The sequence below is a fragment of the Lonchura striata genome, chromosome 1A (genome assembly GCF_050655825.1).
Source record: "Lonchura striata isolate lonStrDom1 chromosome 1A, ASM5065582v1, whole genome shotgun sequence".
Lineage (NCBI taxonomy): Eukaryota > Metazoa > Chordata > Aves > Passeriformes > Estrildidae > Lonchura > Lonchura striata.
Window position 1 is genome coordinate 50,031,248 of NC_140741.1, and position 25,011 is coordinate 50,056,258.

General features: G+C 37.5%; 1 protein-coding gene across 12 annotated transcripts in view; it reads right to left on the reverse strand.

The window, feature by feature from the left end:
* CAPS2 (calcyphosine 2) overlaps positions 1-25,011 on the reverse strand; it is a 33,465-nt gene that overhangs the window by 5,962 nt on the left and 2,492 nt on the right. Inside the window, exons 1-14 of one of the 12 annotated variants that reach the window (XM_077783522.2) lie at positions 24,003-24,582; positions 22,784-22,893; positions 20,447-20,493; positions 18,429-18,474; positions 18,198-18,305; positions 15,331-15,486; positions 12,933-13,052; positions 8,964-9,031; positions 6,534-6,653; positions 5,395-5,469; positions 3,813-3,908; positions 3,614-3,707; positions 2,258-2,373; positions 133-209 (exon numbers count right to left, since the gene is read on the reverse strand). In XM_077783522.2, coding sequence (XP_077639648.2) covers positions 133-209; positions 2,258-2,373; positions 3,614-3,707; positions 3,813-3,908; positions 5,395-5,469; positions 6,534-6,653; positions 8,964-9,031; positions 12,933-13,052; positions 15,331-15,486; positions 18,198-18,305; positions 18,429-18,474; positions 20,447-20,493; positions 22,784-22,861 — 1,201 coding nt within the window. In that variant the 5' untranslated portion in view covers positions 22,862-22,893; positions 24,003-24,582. Of the gene's footprint in view, positions 1-132; positions 210-2,257; positions 2,374-3,613; positions 3,708-3,812; positions 3,909-5,394; positions 5,470-6,533; positions 6,654-8,963; positions 9,032-12,932; positions 13,053-15,330; positions 15,487-18,197; positions 18,306-18,428; positions 18,475-18,600; positions 22,894-23,191; positions 23,478-23,566; positions 23,857-24,002; positions 24,583-25,011 lie in introns of those variants that run through there. The other 11 variants (XM_021528154.4, XM_085569095.1, XM_085569093.1 and 8 more) reach the window with 11 other exon arrangements.

Consider the following 25,011-nt stretch of genomic DNA (forward strand, 5'->3'; position numbering starts at 1 on the left):
TATTCTGATAAATATCTAACTTTTGTTTAACTTCAGTTACACAAATAAAATCTACATTACATCACTATTATCATTGCCCTGAGCTGTAAAGATAGAGAAACTAAAATTGAATGGGTGCTGGTAGATACAAACCTTGAATCTTCTTAAAAACTTTGCTATCATCAACCACTTGCCTGGAACACTCTTCCCTGAGTTCCAAAGAAGAAGCTCTAAAGAAGTCAAAATTAATGTTGATTAGTGAAATTACATGTAATATGACTATATTCAAAGCAGATGTAGCAAGAAATCTCAAAATACTTAACTTTATATTTAATTTATATTTAATATACTACCCTTATAAACACAATATCCAATTGCTTGAATTTAAGAGGGCACTCACAGAAGTCCTTGCTGACCAGCTGTAGATACACAGAATTTTTTTCCTAACAATATTAACTGAAATCTCCTCTACTAATTCATTAGCCATGGATAATTCCTCCTATGCATAAAATCTCATAAAGTTTAGTTCAATCCTAATCTCATACCACTGGAAGAGTTTGCTAAAGCAACCACATTTAATCACCAACAGCAAAATAACATGAAATACTTTTCAAATCTCTGTTTAGAGCACAAAGAGCAAATGTGTAGACCAAAAGTATATCTCAAAATTATGATTAAATTTTGTGGAGTTTTTTCTGCTATTCCCACAAGCTATCAGAAATTACTATAAAGGTTGATAAGAAAATATTGTAGAAGAACCTACTGGAGGATAAAAAAGCCAAACCTAACCAACAAAGTCCTACAATTATTTTATTCAGAATATTTAAAAAAATGGAAAATTATTACTGTCAACTCTGAGCTGCTTGCTCACCAGTGTTTTGCCATGATATACTCCTGCTTTCTGAGGCCAAAGGCTTATCTCTGCTGTCTAGTAGGACTTTTCATCTCCACTTTGCATACCTTCCATTATGAAGTCCCTAAAAGCTTACCTACATCAGATCACCTAAATGCAAAGTCAACAGCCTCCTGCAGAGGACAACGTACTCCCTCAAGAACATATGTAAACCAAAATATTCATGGCTTGTGACAGAAGGGCATAGCTGCTCCTGGGAACCTGCAGTAGACCTATTGGACTGTAGCTGAACAGGATTTTGTATCAATAAGGGATTTTCTGAAGGTAAGAGGATTCAATTCAAGAGTTATGCATCAGAGACTAGAGAGCTCAATAACATCTTCATACATAAGAAAAAGATAGACTGAAACTTAGTCACTAATGGAAAGAATACAGAGAGTATAAAAAAGGAAATAATCTATTCCACCACAGGTAGCAAAAAAATCCAAAATTACAACCCATTGAACAGCTCTTTTTATGGTTCTTCTATTCAGAGATAACACTGGCGCAAATCCAAATTTCACAGGTATAAGATTAGCCACAAATGAAAGAAAAAGCTGCTTTATTTGAATGATAGGCTTCTGAGATGTAAAATGTCTTACATCAACTAGCTGAATTATCAACTATATTGTGTATTATTTCACTGAAACCTTGCCGAGAGGGAACAATTAGCACTAAGCATCATACAACTACACAGTTCTAGAACCAATTAAATTTGAATTTACTGTTCTATGCACTGTTAGCTTTCCTTTGCCAAGCTTTCAGTCTAAAGGGACTTTAAGTGAATATTACTATATCTGAGAACAAGCTTCCTGTGTCTAAACATTTGCAGAAAGAAAATAACAGTCAAGTTCTGCTAACAAAGTAGTCTTTAGATACTGAACACATTTAATTGAGATTAAAATTATTCTCTTCCTAACCAGGAAGGGATCAAGGTATAAGATATATGAGGAGAGCCTGGGAGAGCTGGAACTGTTTAGCCTGGAGAATAGAAGCCTTGGGGATCTTACCCTCGAATATGTATGAATACCTGACAGAAAGGAGTAAAGAAGACTGAAACAGGCTTTGCTCAGTGGTGCCTGTTGACAAGACAAGAGGCAATGTGCACAAACTGAAACAAAGGAGATATATGATTTGTATATAAAAACATGTGACCTCAACCAAAGCAAAAGAACAGCATCACATTTCAATTCTTTCTTTAAAATTACTCCTTACTATTCTAGGAAGTCACTGAACTATGCAAAGTTTTCTAACATCTATTACTAATTTCTCCTAACAACAGCCTAAATAGCAGTGTAAGTAATAAGGCATTAGGAGCTAATTTTTTTTTTTTTTTTTTTGCTTAGGGAAGGAAAGGTAATTTGAAAAGCAGTTAGCAGCACTTACTTCAGATAATCTATAGCTGTTTCATCAATACTTATCACACGAAGGGTGAAGAAAGGGTTCTGCTTAATACTTTCTGGAAGGTTATGATCAGCACTTTGGAAAGTCAGATTGGCTCCCTGTTGGTAAAGCACACAATGATTTAAAAATAGGTTGTGTATTTCATAAATAGAGGGGAAGGGGAAATAAAGAAAAGTAGCAAACTAAAAGCAAAGAATGCTGAGAAGAATAAAAAAATGCAGTCGCTCTAACTGTAATATCTGAGCAGGCTTGGTTTATAAAGTCTCCAAAACTCATGAATTTGGAAGAAGGAGACAGAGACACTGCAAGGGTCTCAACCACTTGGACTTTGTGAGAGATCTGCACATCTTAATGTCAGCGCAGAAAGCATGATTGCAGGTATGGAGATTCACAGACATAGCATCATTCCAAAGAGGTACTGAACTCCGTGCAGTACATTTTCTGGATGACTTTATGATGCATCTTTATTTAGAACACATTTCCATCTGCAGGCTTCAAAAATACACATGACAATAAAATATGAAAATTCCAGCAAGTAGCTTTATCCTCCATATCATAAACTCATCTATTTAATCTTCAAAACTGTTAGATGGTTGTGTAAGCAGTTAGGATAGGCATGTGATTATACAAAACACATTAAAAACTAATGTTGACGTCTGTTACTTTCTACATTTTTCACATACATAGTTTTTCCTCTAAACTTCAGATTTGCAGGAGCATTTGAAGAATTTGGTGAAAATAGTCTGTACTTGAAGACTTGCTCAAGTATTTATAAACCATGAACACTTTATCTAGTACAGAACTACAGCAGTACAGAAGGTGCAATATGATTTTTAATCAGTCATCAGATTAGCTGGTAGACAAAGCTTAACATTGTTTCATACACTTGCTCAAAGAAACTGGTTGTTTACATTTCAAACTGTAGTTTAAAAACAATTAACCTGCAATTTCTTCATGTTTAAAAATATTTAATCATTTCTTCGAGTTAAAAATGCCAGCAGACCTTGCAAAGATTATTTACTGTCAAGTACTTGGGTCTTCTTTAGGACTCTCCTTCCCTATGGATCACTACGTCCAAAAAAGCTCCACTCTGTCAGCAGTGTTATGCCCTCTAGGGGGAGAACCGCAAAGTACAGCTTAATTGGAAACTTAAATTGGGAACCCCTAAAACATGGGACAACAAAACAATCCAGAACTTCTGAAAATCTGTAATTCAAAAATGTCACTTAAAGGGAAGACTTTTGGTCTTCCTAGAAGGCTAGTTCACAATTTACAATTCAAATATCCAAATATTACCTCAAAATAAAATAGTATTACATTAATCAGAAGAATACTTACAACATAGAAGTCACCAAGATCATAAGATTTTCCCTTTCTTTGACCACGTTGATGTTGATAAACTCCCTTCTGAATGAAAGGCAAGGCATTTGTCCTGTGAAATAATTCAAAACTGGTACTAAAACACTAAATTTATTTAAGCTTCTTGGATACAGTGAAATATTTCCTTAAACCTTTTTAAAAAAATAATTAATCCTACCTGTTTTTTCCAAACTGTCGAAATTCATACACAGTAAGGGATTTGTCACAGGCAAAAAAAAATCCAATCAACTCCCTACAAGCATCATGACCATTTCTAGAAGGAAAATTGAAAAGCACTTTTATGTTTTTCATCCATATAAATCCAATTCAACCCAAACATAAGTAACATTTATTTTGAAATCAGAATGGCTTGAATTGGAAGGGACCTTAAAAATCACTTAGTTCCAAAACCCCTGGCCTTGAATGCTTGCAGGCATGGGGCATCCACAGCTTCTCTGTGCAACTTGTTCCAGTGCCTCACCACCCTCACAGTAAAGAATTTCTTCCAAATATCTAATCTAAACCTGCCTGCTTTTAGTTTGAAGCCATTCCCTTTTGTCTATTACTACACACCCTTTAAACAACTACCCTCCCAACTTTCCTGCAGCCTCCTGTAGGTACTAGAATGCTGCAAGAGGGTCTCCCTGGAGCCTTCCCTTCTCCTGCAAGGGACAATTCAACTCTCTCAACCTATCTTCCAAAGAGAGGTGCTCCATCCCTCTGACTATCTTTGTGACCTTCCTGTGGGTCACTGCAATGGGCCCTTCTCATGCTGGGGACCCCAGAGGTGGACAGAGCACTGCAGGTGGGGTCTGACAGGAGAGAAGCAGAGTGGCAAATACCTTCCTTCACCCTGCTGGCCATTTTTCTTTTGGTGCAGCCCAGGACACGGCTGGTTTCCTGGGTGCAAGGGTACACTGCCAGATCATGAAGAGCTTCTCATCCACCAGCACCACCTAGTTCATCTCCTCAGGCTGCTCTCAGTATCCATTTTATTTCCAATGATGCATGCGGTACAATTTTTTAAAGAGCTCTTTGACTGTTTTCTCTAACCCTCCATGAAATTCAAGATGTGGATTCAGTCATGTATTTTAATTCAATATTCTATTCTCCATAATGCTTAAAAACACCTCTCAAGGCTTCATGTTTTAGTATGCCAATATAATTTTCACTGATTGACTAAAGGATTACATACACCAGGACTACTGCATTCATTGAGGTATATTAAAGTAAGTTGCTGAGTTTTCAGCTGTGTCTTACAAGTATACAGCTCACAGCTGCAGAAAAGCATCACTTTCAAAACTGAAAAATACATTTATGCTACCACTACTCAAATCAGAACAATTTGAAAGATGTTCTAAAATTTAATATATAAGGAACTATGAACGAGTTGCAAAGCCATTACTACTTAATAATAGTTGCCACATCTAAGGCTAAAATAATTTTAATCAACTGATGATGAAACTGAGCTAAAAGGTCTATTTTACACAGCCCCTGTAGTAACTGTCCTGAATAGAGCTATGGGTATGATGGTAACATAACATTGCTTACAGATCTTAACATTGTACAATGGGACTGTTAAGCCACTATCCATTAGCCACATCAAAATTTGTACTACACACAGACACCCACATGTGTAGTACATGTGGGTGTCCTTCACACAGGGAAGCAGAAACAGTCAGTGCAATTAATCAGTTCAAGAAAGTAATCCTCATTCACAAATTCAGAGCATTGAAAAGCTTCCCAAGATCTGTGATTACCTCGATATAATCCTACTATCAAAGCGTAGCCTGTTGGAGAGCATGTTCTCAGTTAGTCCTGATTTGGTCCTTATTCTGTGAAAATAATGCAGCATGTTAATGACACCTATATCTGCCCAGATAAGTGTTACATAAAACTCAACCATTTTCAAACAGCAAAAACCATGAAACACAGTATCCTTGGCAACTGGCTGAGGAGATGATCCTCTGTAGTTGAATTAGAAAGCAACTCTGAGCTGTAAAGTGTTCTGTTATTATATAATATGACAGTACATTCACAGAGGACATAGATATGAATGGGAAATTTTGTTTACATACACTTATATAAAGAATTAACCATCACTTCTACTACTCACCACACTTCCATGAACCAATTCATTCTCTTGCAAAAATACTCAGGTTGGGGCATTTTTTACCACATAAATATTTTATATTGGCCCTATTACTAGTTTCAGAAATGGAGATTTGTCTGTGTGATGGATGTAAGAAATTGAGATTGGTTTTGTTGTCTTTTTTTCCTTTTTTTTTAAGAATACAAAGATGACATTTGATGTGAAAGACTTTAGAGTGGAATGTTAAAATGCACAAAGCCTGGATGTTTAGAAAAAAAACATAACAAAACTCAGACCTGCAGATTAATTTAGTTTTATGGATCACAGTGTTTCCTCAGGTTTTCTTAAGTCCTTGGAGCAAATAATTCAATGCTGACATTCCAGGAATGTCATTTAAATGCCAATAGGGTTAATTATTGCAGCAGAAATCAAACATGAAAGAAAAGTATGATTATTGTGAAGATCTACATTAGCATTTACAGATACATATTTATGCAATTTATGCACCTAAGGATATGAATTTCTAAAAGGATTGCAAGCATCCAGCCACTTGGAAAAGGCTGGCAAATCCTTGTGATGAATAACATCAACATAAACTTAACAGTGTTCTCCCAGTTTTTATAAATTCTATGAATCAATCATAATACACAGAGAAGTCACATAAAAAGGTCCCTTTTATCTCACTAGGCAGTAACAATCACAGGAAAGCTGGTGGATCCAAGCCAAAAACAGAATATGTGGAAAAGCAAACAATTCACAGAGCTAAAAAAAAACCATACTGCAGAAAAATTATTTTTATAAACTTACTTTGTTTCATGGAGTGTCCTTTTTCTAAAATGCATTGGTGCCATCCCAGCCTCCCGAAGCCCTCGTGCTTCCTTGCAAGCATCAGAACATGTGGACTGCTCTGGATCACTTATAACAGCTCTGACCACAAAGAGCAAGGAGAAGCCCTCTAACTTAGTATGTCTGGATTTCAGGTCTTTCATATTTTTATGCAGGAAAGAAAACACCCAGGAATAATACAGTAATACAAATTTGTGGGCCTAATTTTTTGTTTATTTTTACAAATTCTGAAGTCTATTTCTCAAAATCAAACATATAAATTAATATTCTGGCAGTACACTGCTATGTAGTAATGTTACATGCAGATACATATTATTTAAAGTATATTTTATCTATCTTTGTATAAAATAAATCTTAGTATTATGAAGGCTTGTAGGGTTTTTCATAATTCCTACTATTTCTGTTAATATTCCATCAGTTGATATTCTTTAACCACAGCTCCCTCTAATATCAATGATAGCAGTTACTAGCACTAGGCAGTGACATCTCCTCAGAATCACAGAGTAGCCTAGGTTGGAAGGGACCTTAAAGATCCTCTAGTTCCAACCCCCATGCTGTGGGCAGGACACCTTTCACTAGACCAGGTTACTCAGAGCCGCATCCAATCTGTCATCCAACAAAAACATTGGTACTTCCTCTCTCAAAGTGCTCCCTTTGAGAGGTGAGAGGATCTCAAAGTCCCAACAAGCAGAAAAGGAACAGATTAACTCGGTTTTCAACATTTTGATAGTCTCTATATCAGTTCAACAAGTAAACAAGAGAACCTTTAAAAGTAAATGAGATGCTTGTTATGCTTTTGAAATGGTTATCACAAGGGAAAAAATAATTGTTCATGGCTATTACAGTTTTCTAAACTTGCTCTCTGATCTATACAGATACATCTTTGTACACATCAGTTACACTGATTTAACTGCAAGATTTGCTCTACTAAAAAATATTCAAAATAACTTTGTATTTCCTTAAATAGCTTTTTTCATGCAACAGTTTTGAACTAATCTTTTCTGATTAACATCCTGATATCTGATACCAATTTGTTTAGAAGTACTGGCAGAGTTATATTTGAAACATACACAGAGAGATTTTTTAAAATTAAAAGTTCATCCTGATGCAGCTGCAGCACTACTGAATATTGTTTTGACATTATCAACAGAAGGGTTCCGAGTAGGAGAAGGAATACATGGAAAAAATAAGGCAAAGCAGCAGAACGATGATAAACACAGAATGGGCATCCATGATCCAAGATGCACAAAGCTGTACATTTAATACAACACCTGTAGTACCGAAGCACTTCAACATAACCAGTGTATTTAAGATGACCTTTGTAATAATCTTTAAAGGGATATGACACAAGCCTAGCACTTATCTGAAAACTGGGGGACTTCAACCCTGTATAGTTCCATAATTTTAATCCTGCTAAATGAGGACTAAAATTGGAATTTAACATTATGTTTCATGTGAGTCTTGTTTCCCTCAGGCAACCTTCTTGTCATGTAAGCTTTTAAACAGTGTAAAAGTCTTAATAGACTTTTAAACAATATAGGTCATTTAAACTTCCATTGTAACAGAAACAAACACTAAAATGGTGCAGTGCAACAACATTTCAACCTCAAAATCTTAGGATTTGATGGGCTGAAACACCAATGCAGATAACTCCAGAAAATGTAAACTATGCACAGAATGCAAAATAATCTAGACATACCCACAGATAATTTTTTGCAAGTATAAAGTAACATGAAACTATATTAAACTAGCTTTCATATTCTTATATTGTCATAACCAGACAGCTTGCATAAAGCCCTGAATTATTAAAGCATGCTTAAAATAGAGGGATCCTTCTGCACAGAAGCAAGGCTAAAGGGATAGCAATGAAAGCAGATCTTACTGCACAACCTGGACCAACTCAATTTATAATAGTGCCATATAATATTATTACACCAGCATTGGTATAATACTCCTTTATGCCTGAGAGGTGCTGTTTCAGTATTAATAAAGGATTAATAAATATTAATAAAGCTAAGATTTCTAGAAGGGACAAGAAACATTGAGGAGGTGTTATAAATAAGATCAGGCATCCATATATTTTCTTGAGGTGCAAGAGGGTTATTTTCAAAAGTTAGTACTATTGTAAAGACCTTAAAAAAGGCTCAAGTATAAAATTAGGAATTAGATCCACAAAAAAACCCATACACATGGCACTTTAAACTGATATTTTAAGTTACATTAAAAAGTCTTTCACTTAAAGAATTTTTGCAAATAATACTACTACATAAGACTTCATAAGACTTGGAACAAGATGATCAAAATAACTCTTAAGCAAGAAAAACCAAACACTAACAGATCTAAATTCCTCTGTAGGGAAAAATAGAGATTTTACATTATAAATTTATTTACCTACATAATTGATCCACCATAACTTGTTCTACAACAGCCTGTTTTCTCCTCTCTGCAGCAACATCCTCCTGCAATGAAAAACTGGCTAAGAACAAGTGAAATATATAATAACAGGCACTTCAAATAATAGGTTACTCTGTAAGCATTCAGAGGTCACAGACTTACCCATGCCACAATTAATATTTTTTACATTTTTAATAGTCTCTTTGCATAAAAAATGACATATAATATTCTCTGATACATACTCAATTTGTCTATGCATATTAATTGTAACAAATATGAGAATTCTAGTATTTAAGTTTACAGACAAAATCCTTATTTCTGTATTGTTTTCAATACATTCTGCAAGTACCAAGTACAATAGAGCCTGAGGAGACTCACATTATTCCAGGTTTTTCAGGTGACATAGATTCCAACTAAGATAATAAAACTTTACCTCCAGCAATATTTAGTCCAAAAAATTCTTAAGACAGTCTCAGGTGTAAGATTTTCCTTTCCTGCATGCCACAATAATTTTCTGCTGAGACAGGTCAACCAGAAAAACCTTTCAGGAAATATAATCCTAAAGGGGAAAGGGGATTTAACATGATCATCTTATTTTTATTAGAGTGTCACTGAACCATAACCTGGCAAAGTGTGCAAGCATTGACCATAACCTGTTACACAGAGAGAAATCAAAACACAAGAGAATGTCCCAGGATAGTATGAAGGCCACCAGGAATAACCAGGCCTCAGCACTTCTCTGAATCTTCCACATTTCTGATTTTTTTTTTCTTTTGCTTTTTATTCCAAAAAATTAATTTTATATGTGAGAAAATAGAGGTTATTGTTACTGAGGGGGTTTATGCAACCTTTCATTTTTTTAGATATTCTGAAACTAAAGAATTAAGATATTTTTCTAATGGGTCTTGTGTGCAAACCAAATTCTAGAGAGATCTAGCCTTTGTGTGGATGATGAACTGAAGAGTTCCCAGGTACCTATAAGAGATAATTCCTAATTCCACAGAGATGCTTTGGGTAAAATTCACAATCTTCAAATAAATACTGACTGGCACTAGCCAGAAAAAAAAAAAAAAAAAAAAACAACCAAAAAAAAAAAAATCAAAAAAAACCCAAATAACTAATGCAACACCAGATCAGCTGTTGGTTATTCCAAACTGATTTTAAGCTTTAGAAGACTCTAGAATTTTTGCATCTATCAGAACTACAGGGTGCTTTATTCTGAGTTATTGATTTTTTTACCCATTAACTGTTGCAACATATGTATTAAAAAGAATGATTTAAAGGAGGACACAGTGATATTATAGAGCAGTATTTGTTACAACTTATTCCATGGACCTGGGTTATAGACCCAAACACAACTTCAGGCGTTTTCCGGGGTCCTGTCACTGGTCATGAGAGTGAAGAGATTGGTACCTGCTGCTCCTCTTCCCCATCTTCATGAGGATGTTGAAGACCACACTGAGGTCTCCCCTCAGTCTCTTCCAGGCTGAAAATAACAAGTGAGGAGATCATCTGCTCCTGATACAGCTTCCCCTCTGGACCCTTCATCATTTTTGCTGCTCTCCTTTGGAGAGTCTCTAAGAGCTTCATGTCTTTTTGATACTGTGGTACCCAAACCTACCCTCAGAATTTGCAGTGAGGCTGCTCCAGTGCAGAGCAGAGCAGGACAGTCCCATCCCTTGCCTGGCTGGAGATTTCTGTGCCTGATGCACCCCAGGACAGGGCTGGCCCTCCTGGCTGCCAGGACACTGCTGACCTATGTTCAACTTGCCATGGACCAGGACTCCCAGGACCCCTTCCACAGTACTGTTCTCCAGCATCTCATTCCCCAGGCTGTCCTTGCATCCAAGGTTGTCCTGTTCCAGGTGCAGAATTTGGTACTTTCCCTCGTTGAACTTCATGTGGTTGGTAATTGCCCAGCCCTCTGATTTGTTGAGGTCTCTCTGCAGGGCCTCCCTGCCTTCAAGAGACACAGCAGCTCCTTACAACTTTTGTAGCATCTGTGACCTTGCTCAGTATCCCTTCCAGTTCTGTGTCCAATTACTTAGGAAGATATTGAAGAGCACAGGGCCTAAGATGGAGCCCTGCAGAACCCCACTAGCAGAATTTCATCTTAAAATACAGAAAAATCAAGAGAAGTTCTACTTAAACATTTGACTTTTTGGTAATGATTACAGTAAAAGGACATGTTAACACTGTATATTCTTGAGCAAAATTTTCAAGTAGATAAAACAAAATGCCAATAATTGAGGCAACATACACAAAATGGAATTAATACACATGCAGTTACTACTACCAGTTTTTTCCGGTATTCTACCACTATCAGAAGCTGGACCTAGGAGAGCCTGAGATGGTCCTCAAAAGAGAGAGTGAGTCAGCCTATGCTGACCATGAGTGAATAACAAAAGGGTTCTGAAGAGCTTCAGTAACACCTTGCTCAGACATGTGCAGGCTTTATTTTAAAGCACAGCATCTACAGAATATCTTTTGTTTTGTGGTTCTGCACTGCTCCCTTTATCAGGGCTTTCACCGTACTTGCTTTAGCATTAAGTAGTTACTCTAGGGATACTTCAAGACTTTTTTCCGTTATCTTTAGCTGATAGTATAGATTTTTTAATTTATTCTAAAAATAAAAGCTTAAGTATTGCCTCAAAATATTTTCTTGTCATGAAAATTAACAGTGACCTCAGTAGAGCAACATCTGCATTCATTTCAACAACACTAGAAATCAAACAAATGGTTGCAATGATGCAAAATTCAATGCATAGTGACAAGCAAATAAAAATTAATTAAAATTACTATTTACTTAAAAAAACCACCATAAAATTTCTCATGGCTTATTATTCCATGAGAAAGTTAGAATGCACAACCCTTTTCAGCAATCCCATCAAAAACTAGTTATAAAAGCCATCATTCCGCATATGCAAATACTGATACAGCAAATATGCAATATCAAATCAAGGTTCTTCATCCCTGTAAATTATCCTAAATTCACGACCTGGCCTCAGATGGGCAAGACTCCTATTGTTTAGTCCCAAAAAGAGTAAAATTCATGTCTATGTAATAAATTAAAGAAGTATACTTGGTACATCTATGTAAGGAAAGTTTTAATTCCCCTCTCTGCATGCTACTGAGTCCATGGTAGTTTCCAGATTTTGGGGCTCCCTCCTTCCCACAAAAAGGATCTGACTAAAGACCAGAGCAAAAGCAATTGAAAGGAGAGGCTAAGGGAGCTTGGGTTTGTTTAGTTTGCAGAACCAGCAGCTATGAGGCATTCTGAAGAGAAGTTACAAAAAAAAGAGACCCAAACTTTTTTTAGCAGAAGTCAACAGTATAACAGGAAGTAAACGTTACACACAGAGCCTTGGGAGAATTGGTGTGGACAACAGGAAGAACTTCCTCACACAGAGAATAGCATGCCACATGAAGATGTTGCTCAGAGACACTGTAGAAGCTCCATTCCTAGAGCTTGAAGACACAGCCAAAGCTGCTGCTGACTCAATCTAATACTAGCTGACAGAATTATTGAATTCATGGACCATTGAATACAGGTTCAGCTAAAAACTACAGATCAGAGGAAACCATAGAATCATAAAATATCCTGAGCTGTAAGAGACCCACAGGGATTATCAAAGTCCAGCTTCTGACACTGAATGTAACATTACATTTAGGTTAGCTCAACTATCTCAGTTATTCTTAGTTGTATGAATGTATCTGTAGATATTACTCATAATTTGTGTTCTCATTTATACAGATTACTGCATAAAATACCAGCACTGCAGAAAAGGTTTTGAAAATGCTCACTGGATTGCTCCCATTGAAAGAAATGTTTAAACTTGCATGATTTCAATAGGTGCAATTACATACTAGACCCAAATCCCCAGAGGCATAATTTCTGTTGAACATCTGGGTAGCCATTCTTCTCATCTAGGTGGTTAGCAGCATAACACCAGTCAAAATACTTACAGCTTCTGATTTCTTTATGTTGTGCTGCATATTATAAGGCTTGTTTGTATAGCATTGTTGTAGGAGAGCTTTCTTATCAAGGGCTCCAAAATCATAATGTCCATCTTCAAGCTGTGTACCCTACACAAAAATACATCCTTATAACTCAAATTTAATGAATTGTAATAAAAACAAACTAAAAAGCCCACACATTTTCCTCAACAATTTATTTAAAAGTACTATTTTCTTTCTTCCTTACTTTTTAAATTGTCTACTTCTTCCATTTTATGCTAATTAAAAGATAATATTTTTAAGCCTAGCTTTCTACAGAAACTGAACTTAAAAGGAAAGACTAGAGAGCAAGATTTCTATCTTTTGAATACTGACCAGTTTTCATTCATACTGAAATAAATAATAAATTTTTAAATCTTAAAAACACTGTGTTCCTACAAGCTTCATGAAAAAACAGCAGCAATCAGAGAAAGCAGACTAGCATCTCTGAGGAGAAGAAAAAACTCATTGTTTTTCTGTTCTGCACAGGAACAGCCAAGTGGAAGCAGAGGATTTGTTGTTAGGTATAAAGCTCAAAGCTCACTGTAGAGATACTGCTTTGTGGCCAATGAAGAAGTTAAATACAGGCTATACAGAGAAAAGCAAAAGCATGCTACTGGTTCTAACAGACTTGTAAACCAGTCCCAGAGTATTATGGAAATATTTCCTACATGGACATTATGAAAAAAAAGATACAGGAATTTTTGACAGAAAGAGTTTTAGCAATCTCATCCATAAGCACCTTCTTTACTGAAAAGAGAAGTTGTTACAACTTCCACTAATCAAGGAAAACAAATGTATTGAAATATTTTTATTTATTCACCTATTCAGGTAGTGATAATATGTAACACAAAAAAATTGTTCTGATAGACATTATATTAAAATCTGTGAGAATTAACACACATGCTTCTAGTGCTTAGCAAGTATCTTTCTGGAACCCAAGGTCACCACAGGAGAAAAAGCCAGCCCTGCTTTTTATCTCCCAGCATACATTTGCCATCTATTTCTTCATTTTCAGATAACTTAGCTGCTCCTGTAAATACCCTTTTGATGGGCTTGCAGTAGTGCATATAATGTTTTTCATTCCTTGAAAAACAGATTATATGAGTTCAGACCAGTACATTAGAGTGGAATCACTAGGACAGGAAAAAAAACCCCAAAAATCTATAACAAATCTCCAGAACAGAAAACCTCATCTGCCACTAAACATAAAACTAAACTACAAAATACCTCAACTTTTTTTTCATTCACCTCTTATTCACAGAATGTTTTAATAGGTTTTTTCAGGTTCTCCTTTATTTGGATCACTAGAAGCACAACTATGAAGAGAAAGCTTTAAAAGAGCTATCTATAATATATGAAACAATCTGTCTTTTGAAAAACCTTCCCTTTTCATTCTACTGAATGCTAAGAAAGTAAAGCCAGTAAACTCATTGTTATTCATCACAAACCTTTTCTCTGAAAAGCAATGAGCACAATATGTTCTATCAACATCTGCATACTTAACTTTTCATTAAGATTCTTAAATGGTCATTTACCCTCAGAAGAATCCATCATTCAACCAGTCCTCACAGCTGCTACTTACTTAGGTTTCCTGCTTCCTTACACCTACAATGATGCATCTTTCCCTGTTCAACCACCCTTCTCCACTACCTCTTCCAAACAAGATGAAAGTTGGGGTTTTTAATCCCTTTGTTTTTCAGTTTCTCTTCACTGATCTACCCTTCTTTCCACCTTAATTTGAAAACACAAAAGAAACTTGGTAGAATTAGTACAGCTTGCAGTCCAACTGTACTGACTCTTACACCTCATCAAAGCAAGAAGTACAGATAATATCTTTCATTATTTTAACCCCATATTCCTTTGCATTTTCAGTGTTAATAGTTCTCTAAGGAACAGACTAAGTCTTTCATTTCTCCTTTTTAAAGTCCCAATTTACAGAATAGTAATTAAAGTAATTCTAGATTTAAAAAATAAAAAAGCTTGAATGAATTTCTGGTTTTGGAAATAACATTTTACCAAGATCTTCCTGCTGTCTCTCCTCTTCTTATAGACTTAGGTTCTTCCTTATCAATCATGCTAATCTTCAGGCTCAGGCTAGAAGTGTACTAGGAAGGCCAGTGTTACTTTTTTTACCAGAGAATACAACCATACATAAATTCTCAGACCACTTCAACTTCCTTCTCTGCAATAGCTGAAACAACTTACCTACAGTTTATTTCCTCCTCAGCATTACAAACTTACATGGTTTTCTTTACAATAAAAACACGAAATTAATAACATATATGTGCAAACCTTTCCAAACAGTATAATTAAATAGTGATGTACATTTACTGATTAAAAATGCAATTTCTACTTTTCCAGCTACCTTTATTGAATTCTCTGGACACTGGAGGTATTCTTTTTTCTTTTCTGCAATTCTCGGAGGCTGATGCTTATATTCTTCCTTTGTACCTCCTTCATACTGACCATGCTTTGGTTTGGAGCTGTCTTTGAGGGATAATAGACTTTCTGATCTTGTCTTCTGCTCCAAAAGAGAATGTTAAAACAATGAGTATTCAATATAAAAGTCTCTGTCTGGTCTATTGAATGCAAACAGCATTTTTTTAGTTCCTATTCAGTATAATGATTGAAATTTCTTGATATGATGCTTCAAATTAAGAAAAAAATGCAAACAGGACTGCACATTCAGGCTTAACTTCCATTAAGTTCTTCAAATTCCACCATTTTTAAATCTAAAACACACATACTCAAATGGGTTTACATTACTTTTAAAAAAGAAGACAGATTCAGTGGTTCTGCCTTATAACATCACTAAAATGGAAATTCTGACATTTGAGTTCTGGATGGCTGAAAATAGATGGATGGAACTTCTGACTTTTGGTCAGAAGTTCTAACACACTTGTATGGCCAATGAGAACTGGGACACAGTTCCTCAGAACAACATCAGCTGCATGGCTGAGTACCTTTCTAACCTTCCACCCATTTCAGGGCTCTGCACAACAAAGACTGGCATCAGTAGAAGCAGCAACAAGGACAGAAGTCTAATACTCATTCCCTTCTGTCTCCCTGAATAACTAACACTTTCAATATTTAAGTTATATTCCTTCAGTGCTAACAAAAAAAAGTAAGGTGGTCTTCTCTTGCATCTCTACTCAACACTTGAAACAACGTTACAGTCCTGCTTTAGAAAACCATTTCTCAAAACCCAAAAAGATTTATGTTTTTGAAGAGCCAACTTTCTCCCTCAAAAGAGGATTCACATCCCTTCCCCTGGTTAATTCCTGAATTATAAGAGTATATTTAAATTTTTCTTCCAAAAGTGACCTATTTTATGAAGATTTATTTACACAGTTACTGAAGAAGCTGGAATCTATCTGGCTCAGCGAAAGCTTGCTCAGAGCCCCAGAAGCAGGAAATGAAGAAATAAAGGCCTCTCAGAGGACTACATTAAAATATTTTAAAACAGCTTAAAAATCTAATCCAAAATAAAAAATAAATAAATAAATAAATAAAAAGATGGGGAGCAAGTCAGGCAAAAAAGGGAGAGGAAGAGGGAGAGAGACAAAGACTTTGAGCACTCAGTATTTAAGAAGAAAAAAGGAAGCCACAAGAGATAAAAGAAAGCAGAAAATATAAGAACGGCCCTGAGAAACAAAGTCACACCAACCTTCTACTAGCACCCCTTGAGCTTGACAGAGTTATACGTACAAACTTAATTTTAAAAAATGGTAAAGCAAGCAGTGTAATCATAAGCACCCAGACCTAAAAAGGCCATAACAACTGAAGCATGCTTGCACTGCACATTTACAAGGCAGTAGAAAGGAAAACAACCTATCTGGAGTTATATGTTTACAGTTACATCTTGAGACACATATAAATACCTATGCATTCTAAAAACTAGTACATTCTCAGTACATTATTTTTAAAAGACAAAACCACTCACCATTTCAGCTTTTACTTAAATGAAATTGTTTTTCAAGTAGAGAAGCCATTTGGTTATATAGGGAAACATACAAAATAGTGATCTTGGCAGATTCACCTTGAACTCCAGCCAATCTGGAGTTCTGCCCTTCAAGTTACTTTATTATTTGTTTCAAGGCACACAGGTTATGTACAAATTAATTTAAAATTCGTTTTCCTTCTAGTTAAAATCCTGGGGTTTTTTTAAACACTTATTTGGGTATTTCTTATGTTTAAATAAAATAAATATTATTAAAATAATGGAATTTTAATCAGTGTATTTTTAATACTTTCTGCAATAAACTATCTCCTATCACATAAAATTATAACATAATACATTTTCATACCATATACCACAGTACTGAACTGATAAGACTTTTTGTCAGTCTGTATTTGTTCAACATCTTTACCTCCATTTTTTCTGACACAATTTTCTAGACATCTGTTTAAAGAAAAGCAGGAAATAAGATGTATCATGATAAAATAAAAAATTGTCACATTTATTTTGTTCATACTTAATTCAAATGTAAAAGTTCAAAACAATTCTTTTCCTGCATTCAGGAAAGCAAAAAAACTGAGTAATTAAATTAACTCTTAGAACTTTTATAGTGGATATTGATCCTGAACAATGTTGCATGTACTGCAAACCAGACTATTAGCATCTGGGATACTGATTTTGCTTAAAAATCACCTAAGACTAGTGATGATTAAGAGTCTTAGTCATCCAGAGGGAAAAAGCTAACATGATGAGGATTTTAACAATGAAAAGAGCATCAACAAATGAGACAGAATTCCAAAGTTTTTGTCACGGTTCTGTTTTAAAGACAGCAGCCCTAAGAGAAAACACATTAAATGGCTGCAAGTAGTTCCAGAAGTTTTCCTTTCACCAGAAGTAACTACTGTTCCATAGAAATAATACTTAGGGTTTGTAAACAGATTTTTGTCTTCAGTCATACACTTACTACTACTAATCTTTGTTATTTCTATTATTAATATAGCTCTTAAAAAAAGTACAACAAAAGGGTAAGGGCATCAATCAACAAAGAACTAAGATATGTAATAATATCATTTTTTCTACATATTCTAAAGAATCTCAGTAAAAGGACTTTGCAATAAATATTTTGGACCAACAGCACTTGGGGGATATGAGCTTAACCAAAAAGGAAAAAGAAACAAACAAAAAAAAAAAAACTTACATAAAAGTATACACATGCTTTTCTAAATTACTGCTAAAGTGGTATATTATAAAGATATTTGTAGTGACAGACTGACATGTTGATGCTGTGCATATGGAGTCTGTAATGGCATTCTCCACTCTGAAGATGAATCTGGTTGGCACCTATGAGAACTTCCAGTGTATGGTATGTAATAGTCCTCATCCTAAAACCACAGGAAAAAAGGACAAGTAATCATAATTGGTTTATATTCAAAGTGATACTTTTCTAAATTAATGAAAAATGTGAATTCTAAAAACTTTTTGAGACAAAATTAATTTACAATTACCTCTTCATCAGAATCTCCCAGCCTCCCTAGATCTAGGCATGGCACCCTGTAGGGAGTTAAAACAATTTTAACAGCAATACATTCCCTTACTTTTTATCTATAACAAAAGCACTGTCTATTAGTTATTATTAGGTCCTTCACAAAATTTCCCATGCAGCTGGATATGGCTTACTCAGCAAATCTCTATTAGCCCCTCTTGCTTCAACTCAGCAAGTGGCCACCGAGCTTCTCTTCCCCAGCAGCAGAGTACCCCAGCAGCTGAAAAGGAACCTTCTTTACTCCCACACTGGCTTCTCTTCACTCCCCAACAGGAGCTACTGCAACAAGATCATAAATCAGGGATACCTTACTCTTGTCTTCCGCAGCACATTTGTGTCAACATTCCTCTACAATCAGTCAACAGAGAAGTAATAAGGAAGCAATTGCCACTTGGGATGTAAACCTGAACTTTCCATAGGATATTAACACAGTAAAAGACAATGTATTTTGTTTTGCTTAAAGAAATGAAAACATCTCCAATTCATAAAAGCATCTCTGTGCCTTCTGCCTTTAGTCCAGGTACATGATTATGTATTTTTTTTGTATTTTACCACCAGTATTTCCAAGCAATTCTATTATAACTTCTTGGAATAAGAGAGTTCCTTATTTTACAGTCTTTTTTATTACATAATGACAGACAGGACACAGAAACTGGAATTTTTTGACTTTGGTTGGAAGAATCAAAGGTCATAGTCACACACACTTATAAAATAATTACATACATTTGCTTTAAGGCATTTCAGTAAGCAAAACTGGCTAAACTATCAATCATGGTCCTTGGAAGAATAGATATTATAAGGTTTTAAATTTTAAAAGCACAAACAACATTTCCCATTGCTTGTAAAAACCGTTCACAACAGTTTCTCTGTATTTTTACTGTAATACTTGTAAAAGCAGTCAACAGTTAAAATACTGTTTTTCTCCTTTTGCAGACACATTAAAAATATTCAAGCAAAACAATGTATAAATATGTGGCTCTGAGTGTCACCCTCTGAAGAGGATGGAGCCAGGTTCTTCTTGGTGATGCCTAGCAATAGGACAAGAGGCAAAGGGCAGAAACTGATGGACAGGAAGTTCCACCCAAAAAGAAACTTCTTCACTGCAAGTGACTGAGCACTGGAACAGGTTGCCCAGAGAGTCTAGTCTCCCTCACTAGAAAGATTCAAGAACCATGTGGATACAATCCTGAGCCATGTGCTCTGGGTTGACCCTGCTTAAGGAGGGAGGTTGGACCAGATCTGTCAGAACTCATCCCTGTACGGGCCACCAATTGTTGGGGTCAGTGCTTGGCACCAATGGACAGTGGATAGAAACTGCCATCACCAGTTCGTAATCTCACTGTAAGACTTTCATCCCTCCTCTCTGTGAGTTCTCATGGGCAGCTCCTCACAACAGTGACTCCTTTTTGCTTCCTTCCACAAGGCTGGCTGACTTATTCCTATCCCTGTCACAACTGCCTAACCTTTACTGTCCCTAGCATGACTGCCTAACCCTTACACCTTGCAGCAGCACAGCCAACTGACTCCAACTCTCTGCTCAGCTTGCTAACCCACTCTTTTATAACACCCATCCTTACTGGACATAGCTGTGACCTATTAAGGGCAGGGCTGTTCCTACTCTTTGGTAATTAGCACAGCTGCAACTCCTCAAGGGTGAGATTGCCTTCAGCACTGTCTCTTGTCTCTTACAATCCATGCTCCCACACAGATGGACCAGTGGGTTAGACCCAATGTGGTCTCTTCCATCTTTACCCATTCTACAATTACACCTCCACTCAGCCAAACATAAATCAGCTTAATTCCAAAGTAAATAATGCATCAAATATTCTACTTCATATATAAATCACAGAAAACAAACATATGATAATAAATTTCATGGAATACCAAGTTGCATGTCACTACAAATGTAAATGCAACTTGCAAGCTTTGCAATTTGCAAATACAATTAAACAAGCTGAGCAGAAATAGAAGCAGACTTACTCTGGTGGGTGAGGACTGTATGTAGCCTGTCTATTTGGTCTCCAGTCCTAAAAGAATGACACATTATTACATACCTAGGCAATTCAGATTAAAATACATAGTTCTCCCTTTCAATTTCCTCTCAAATATTTAAAATTAGAAGCTTAAAGTATCAGTCCAACATACTTGACTAAGACACTACTAACAAGGGGAAAAACCAAAAACTTCTCATTGAAAGCTAATTCTTTCACATCACGAGACTAGCAGACTGAATATTCATCATGACAGGAAGACTTCTTGCCATTAAGAATCTAGACAGCATCCACATCAGCTATTAATAATACATTAAAAATAATCTGTGCTCCTGAGGCTTTGTACCACCACTGCTCACAAGGCTTTAGGTCACATTGTCCTTGTCAGTTGGAAACCAACCCTTAAACCAAAACCAGAAGACTGACAGCCAGGTGGCTCACAAGGAGCTAGCTCAGACCCCAAAGAACCCCTGATATTTGGTGTAACTGTTTCATCTCAGCCTTACTATAGCAGTCGTTATGATGATTAGACAGCTCACTTTATTTTGCAAGGCTGAATACCACACAGATCTCAAAATTCAACTAAGTAAGAACATAGCAAGAAAAAAGACTCAAGCCAAAGCATCACCTATCCCCCTATGACTTTTTAAAACAGCTAGCAACAAATCCATAGGGCAGGCTGCTTGGGGCAAGCACAAAGTACCAATTCACCTAACTGGCCTCTCAATCTCAAAAAAAAAAAAAAAATGGTTTGAGAACATTCAGAACCAGGGCTAACATTTTTGTTTTCACACTTTTCAACTCATAAATCTCAGCATCACAGCCTAAACTGAGCAGAATCCTATTTCCAGCAGTACTCGAACATCCTTCACGATCTGAGAGCAAGCACAAAACTGTAACTCCTTTCTTGCCATACAGCCTTGCAGCTGCTCGCGAAGCAGAAATTCGGCAACACTACCCTCTAGTGACTCCAGAACGAGCCCGGGTACCCAGGTTTGAGAGCCCTCCGCACCTAAAAATCACCGCCACCCTGTGGTCACCTACCTAAGACCGTCAAATCATCAAAAACAAGGCATTACATACCACATTTATCTTTTTTCTGTATCATGTTAACTGTGGTGAGGTAAAGAACACAGCTAATTCTAGATGTTTAAGCTTTAATATGATTCCTTTTCTAGAAGTCAAAATATCAGGAAGAAAGCAAACAAAAAACATTGTGAACACTGGGGTAAAGCACATTATCTCAGCATAGTTTTAATTTAAGATTTACCTTTGCAAACTACCAAAAATCATGTGGACCAGAGAGTCTAAATTTGGAAACTTAGTTGCACAAGAAAGAAAGAAAAAAGGGAGGAGAGATTAGATAAAAAAATATATATTTCTTTTATTTTACAACCTACACTAAATGCCTCAAATGTTCTTGTTATCCACAGAATTTAATTTTCAAAAATCTGGTTAAAACATTAACAGTAACATTATAACACTGATGTGTTATCATTTACAAAAGGTCTTTTTTCATTCCAAATCAAACTGAAGACTAGCCAATTGGCAGCCAAACTCCAAGAATTCCTAATGGGGTCATGCAACAAATAAGGAAGTAAAATGGGTGCTTAGGGGCTGAGGGAGGATTAGCAATTAACTTTAGTTCATGGACATAGAGTACACAGTATCTGTGAGAAAAATCAACTGTTACTAACAATATTAACATTTACCTCAGCAGTAAGGAGAATAATGGCACTCAGAATCCAAGATCATATTCATAGGGACTATCAAAAGCTGGCCCTAAAGTTTCTACTACAGTGAACCTGTGAGGGTTGCACACCTACCCTATCTCAAAGTGTAGACTATTAGGAATACCTGGAAAATGTAATTTCCCTCCATACTGAACACAGAGCACAGAGATTCATTTTTCATGTTGACCTAAAATCATGCCTTTTCAAATTATATTATGGGGGCTGCTTCACTGTATTGCTGTCTTACAAAACAAAAACACAGACCCACTTGTTGCCAGTTTCACCAATAGCCTGAGATAGCTCACAGTTCACGCCTCTGTTGCTCATAACTGCAAGTACTAGTTCATTCTTAAATCCCCCACATTTCAATTAAGTCCTCAGAGTAGCAGTTATTCTAGGATAGCTGTTTATATTGTAATTTCTCACCTTCATTTGAGAAGCTGTGGTACTAAACCATCCCTTTCCAATAAAATAATTTCTTTACAAGGTGTCTTCTTTATAGAATGGGTTTCAACCTCAAATTAAAATATCTGAAGTATGATTAAAATATCAAAGTAAGGAAGAAAAACAATCACAAGCCTTCCATTGACTACCTGACATTTCTTCCCCCTCAATGACAACTCAGCCTTCCTTTGAGGGGATGCAGCAACTCCTTTAACTTCCAAATCCATGCAAATTCAAAGGCAGCTTTCAGAAAAAAAACCTGAAAAACAGAAAACACTATTGAGAAAAACATGCATTATTTTATCTAAGTACTTCTGGGGCAAAAACAAAGTTACTGCATTAGAAAGAATCTTGGTATTGTCTTCAGCAAGCTATGAAATGCTGTCGGTTTCTCTTTTTCACTGACTCTTAATTTCAGTCTTTTATTACTAATGCTTAACCATATTCCTGTTCAAATTTATGTTTTTGCCTGAAGCTTAACTCCCTTTTCCCCTTACACTTATCAATACATTCTCATTCCAGTAATACTGATTTGTTACCCCTTGGCAACATCAAACCTTTTGTACTCTCCTCTTACAACTGCTGCCTGGCTCTCCATCGCTCAATGCCCTGGGAACATTTCAGAAAGACGGACGGGCCGTCCCGGCACACTGCCAGGCTCCGAGAGCTCCAGGGTGACATGCCACCACGCATTCCTGCTCCGCTGGCTTCTCCTTCACGCAGCCAGTTCCGAAGCAAAAGCCCCTCAATCGGACACCCCATTTCAATCGGAAGGCTGGCGGCTCTGAGCAGCTCCCACTGCCAGGCTCCCGAGCAGGAGCAGCGCTGCAGGGGCTGCTCGGAGCCCCGCACGGCCCTCCCGCCCAAGCCCTTCCCAGGGCTCGGAGCCCAGCACGGCCCGGAGGCGCTCCCGGAGCGGAGCATCCTCCCACCTGGGGCGCACACGGCGGTGCTGCACTTAATGGCTCACACGCTGCGATTACTTTTATCAAACAACAACGCTGCAAAAGGCGGAATAAACGATGAGCTCAGCAGCTCCATGGAAACGTATTTTCGCAAGAGCGGCGCGGGCCCCGGCGGGCAGGGGCTGTGTCTCCCCGGAGCGGTGCCGGGGCGCAGGGCTGGGGGCCGGCCCCGCCCCGCACTCCCGCACGTCTCCACGCGGGGCTGCCGCTGCAGCAGCAGGAGCGGCCAGCCCGAGCCAGGCCTCGCACCAGGGCTGCGCAGGGTGCGCCTGGGCGGAGCGGGGAAGCGCCGTTCCCCATGGCTGCTGCGGAAATACCCTCTCCGGGCCCGGCCGGCCCACCTCCCCGCGCCCACGGGCGGGTCTGCCGCCCCGCGGCCCCGCCGGGACAGGCGGGCGCTTACACATCACACGGGCTCTGTCCCGGCAGACGCCGGCAGCTGGGGTCGCAGACCTCCGCCGCGGCGAGAGCGCAGCGGCACGCTCGTAGCCCGGGTCAGAAACACGGCGACCAGCCCGAGGCAGCTCAGGGCCTCTCGGACGGCGGCTTCAAGTGGCAGCCTCCGATGAGTCGCGGAGGTGAAAGGCACCGCAGGGATGATGCAAACACTGCCCCGGGCGAAGGACACCGGCACCGGGGCCTGGAAGGAGCAGGGCTGACCTGCACCCCGCACACACCTCGGCACCGCAGCACACCTGCCTCCCGCTGATCAATGGCGTTAGTTGACTTTAATACATTTGATATTTCAAAGAAAAGCCTCAATGAAACTGATTTTTCTTCAGTTTCACTCGCCCTGAATGCCCAGAGCAACATCAGTTATTTTCTAAAAGCAAATTGTATCCAAGTATCAGTTCTGATTCACCCCTTCTGCCTTGGGGGAAAAATCTGCCACCACTTGAGAAACCCTGGCTCTGTTGTCAACCAGTTTTCCAAAGTTAGGCAAAATCTCACTTACTGCAAAACTACTAACACATTGCTGCTAAGAATGTATTTCTGGATGCTGCTACTTCCAAGCCTGTGTAATCCAGTTTTAGAACAAAATACAAAATACATACCATGTGTCTACACCAGAATGAACAATTCATTCCATTTCAGTGAGTGACACGATAATAAATTTAGTCCCTTTAAGCACAGCACATTTCCTCCATAAAAACAAATTCACATGCTATTCTCCTGTAAGAATAAGGATGCCAGAAGAGTTCAGGCATCATAACTGGCCTACTTAAAAGCTATGCAATTATAAAACAAAATGTAACAGTGCTGTACTGTCAGACCTACCTCTAAGGCAACTCCTGTCATTAACGGCTGGCAGTACCATAGGTGTGAGCAAAAGAAGTATTAAACGAACAAAAAAAATTAGTAAATAATGAAACAGTGGACAAAAATTATTCTGGCAAAGGAAAATAAATGCT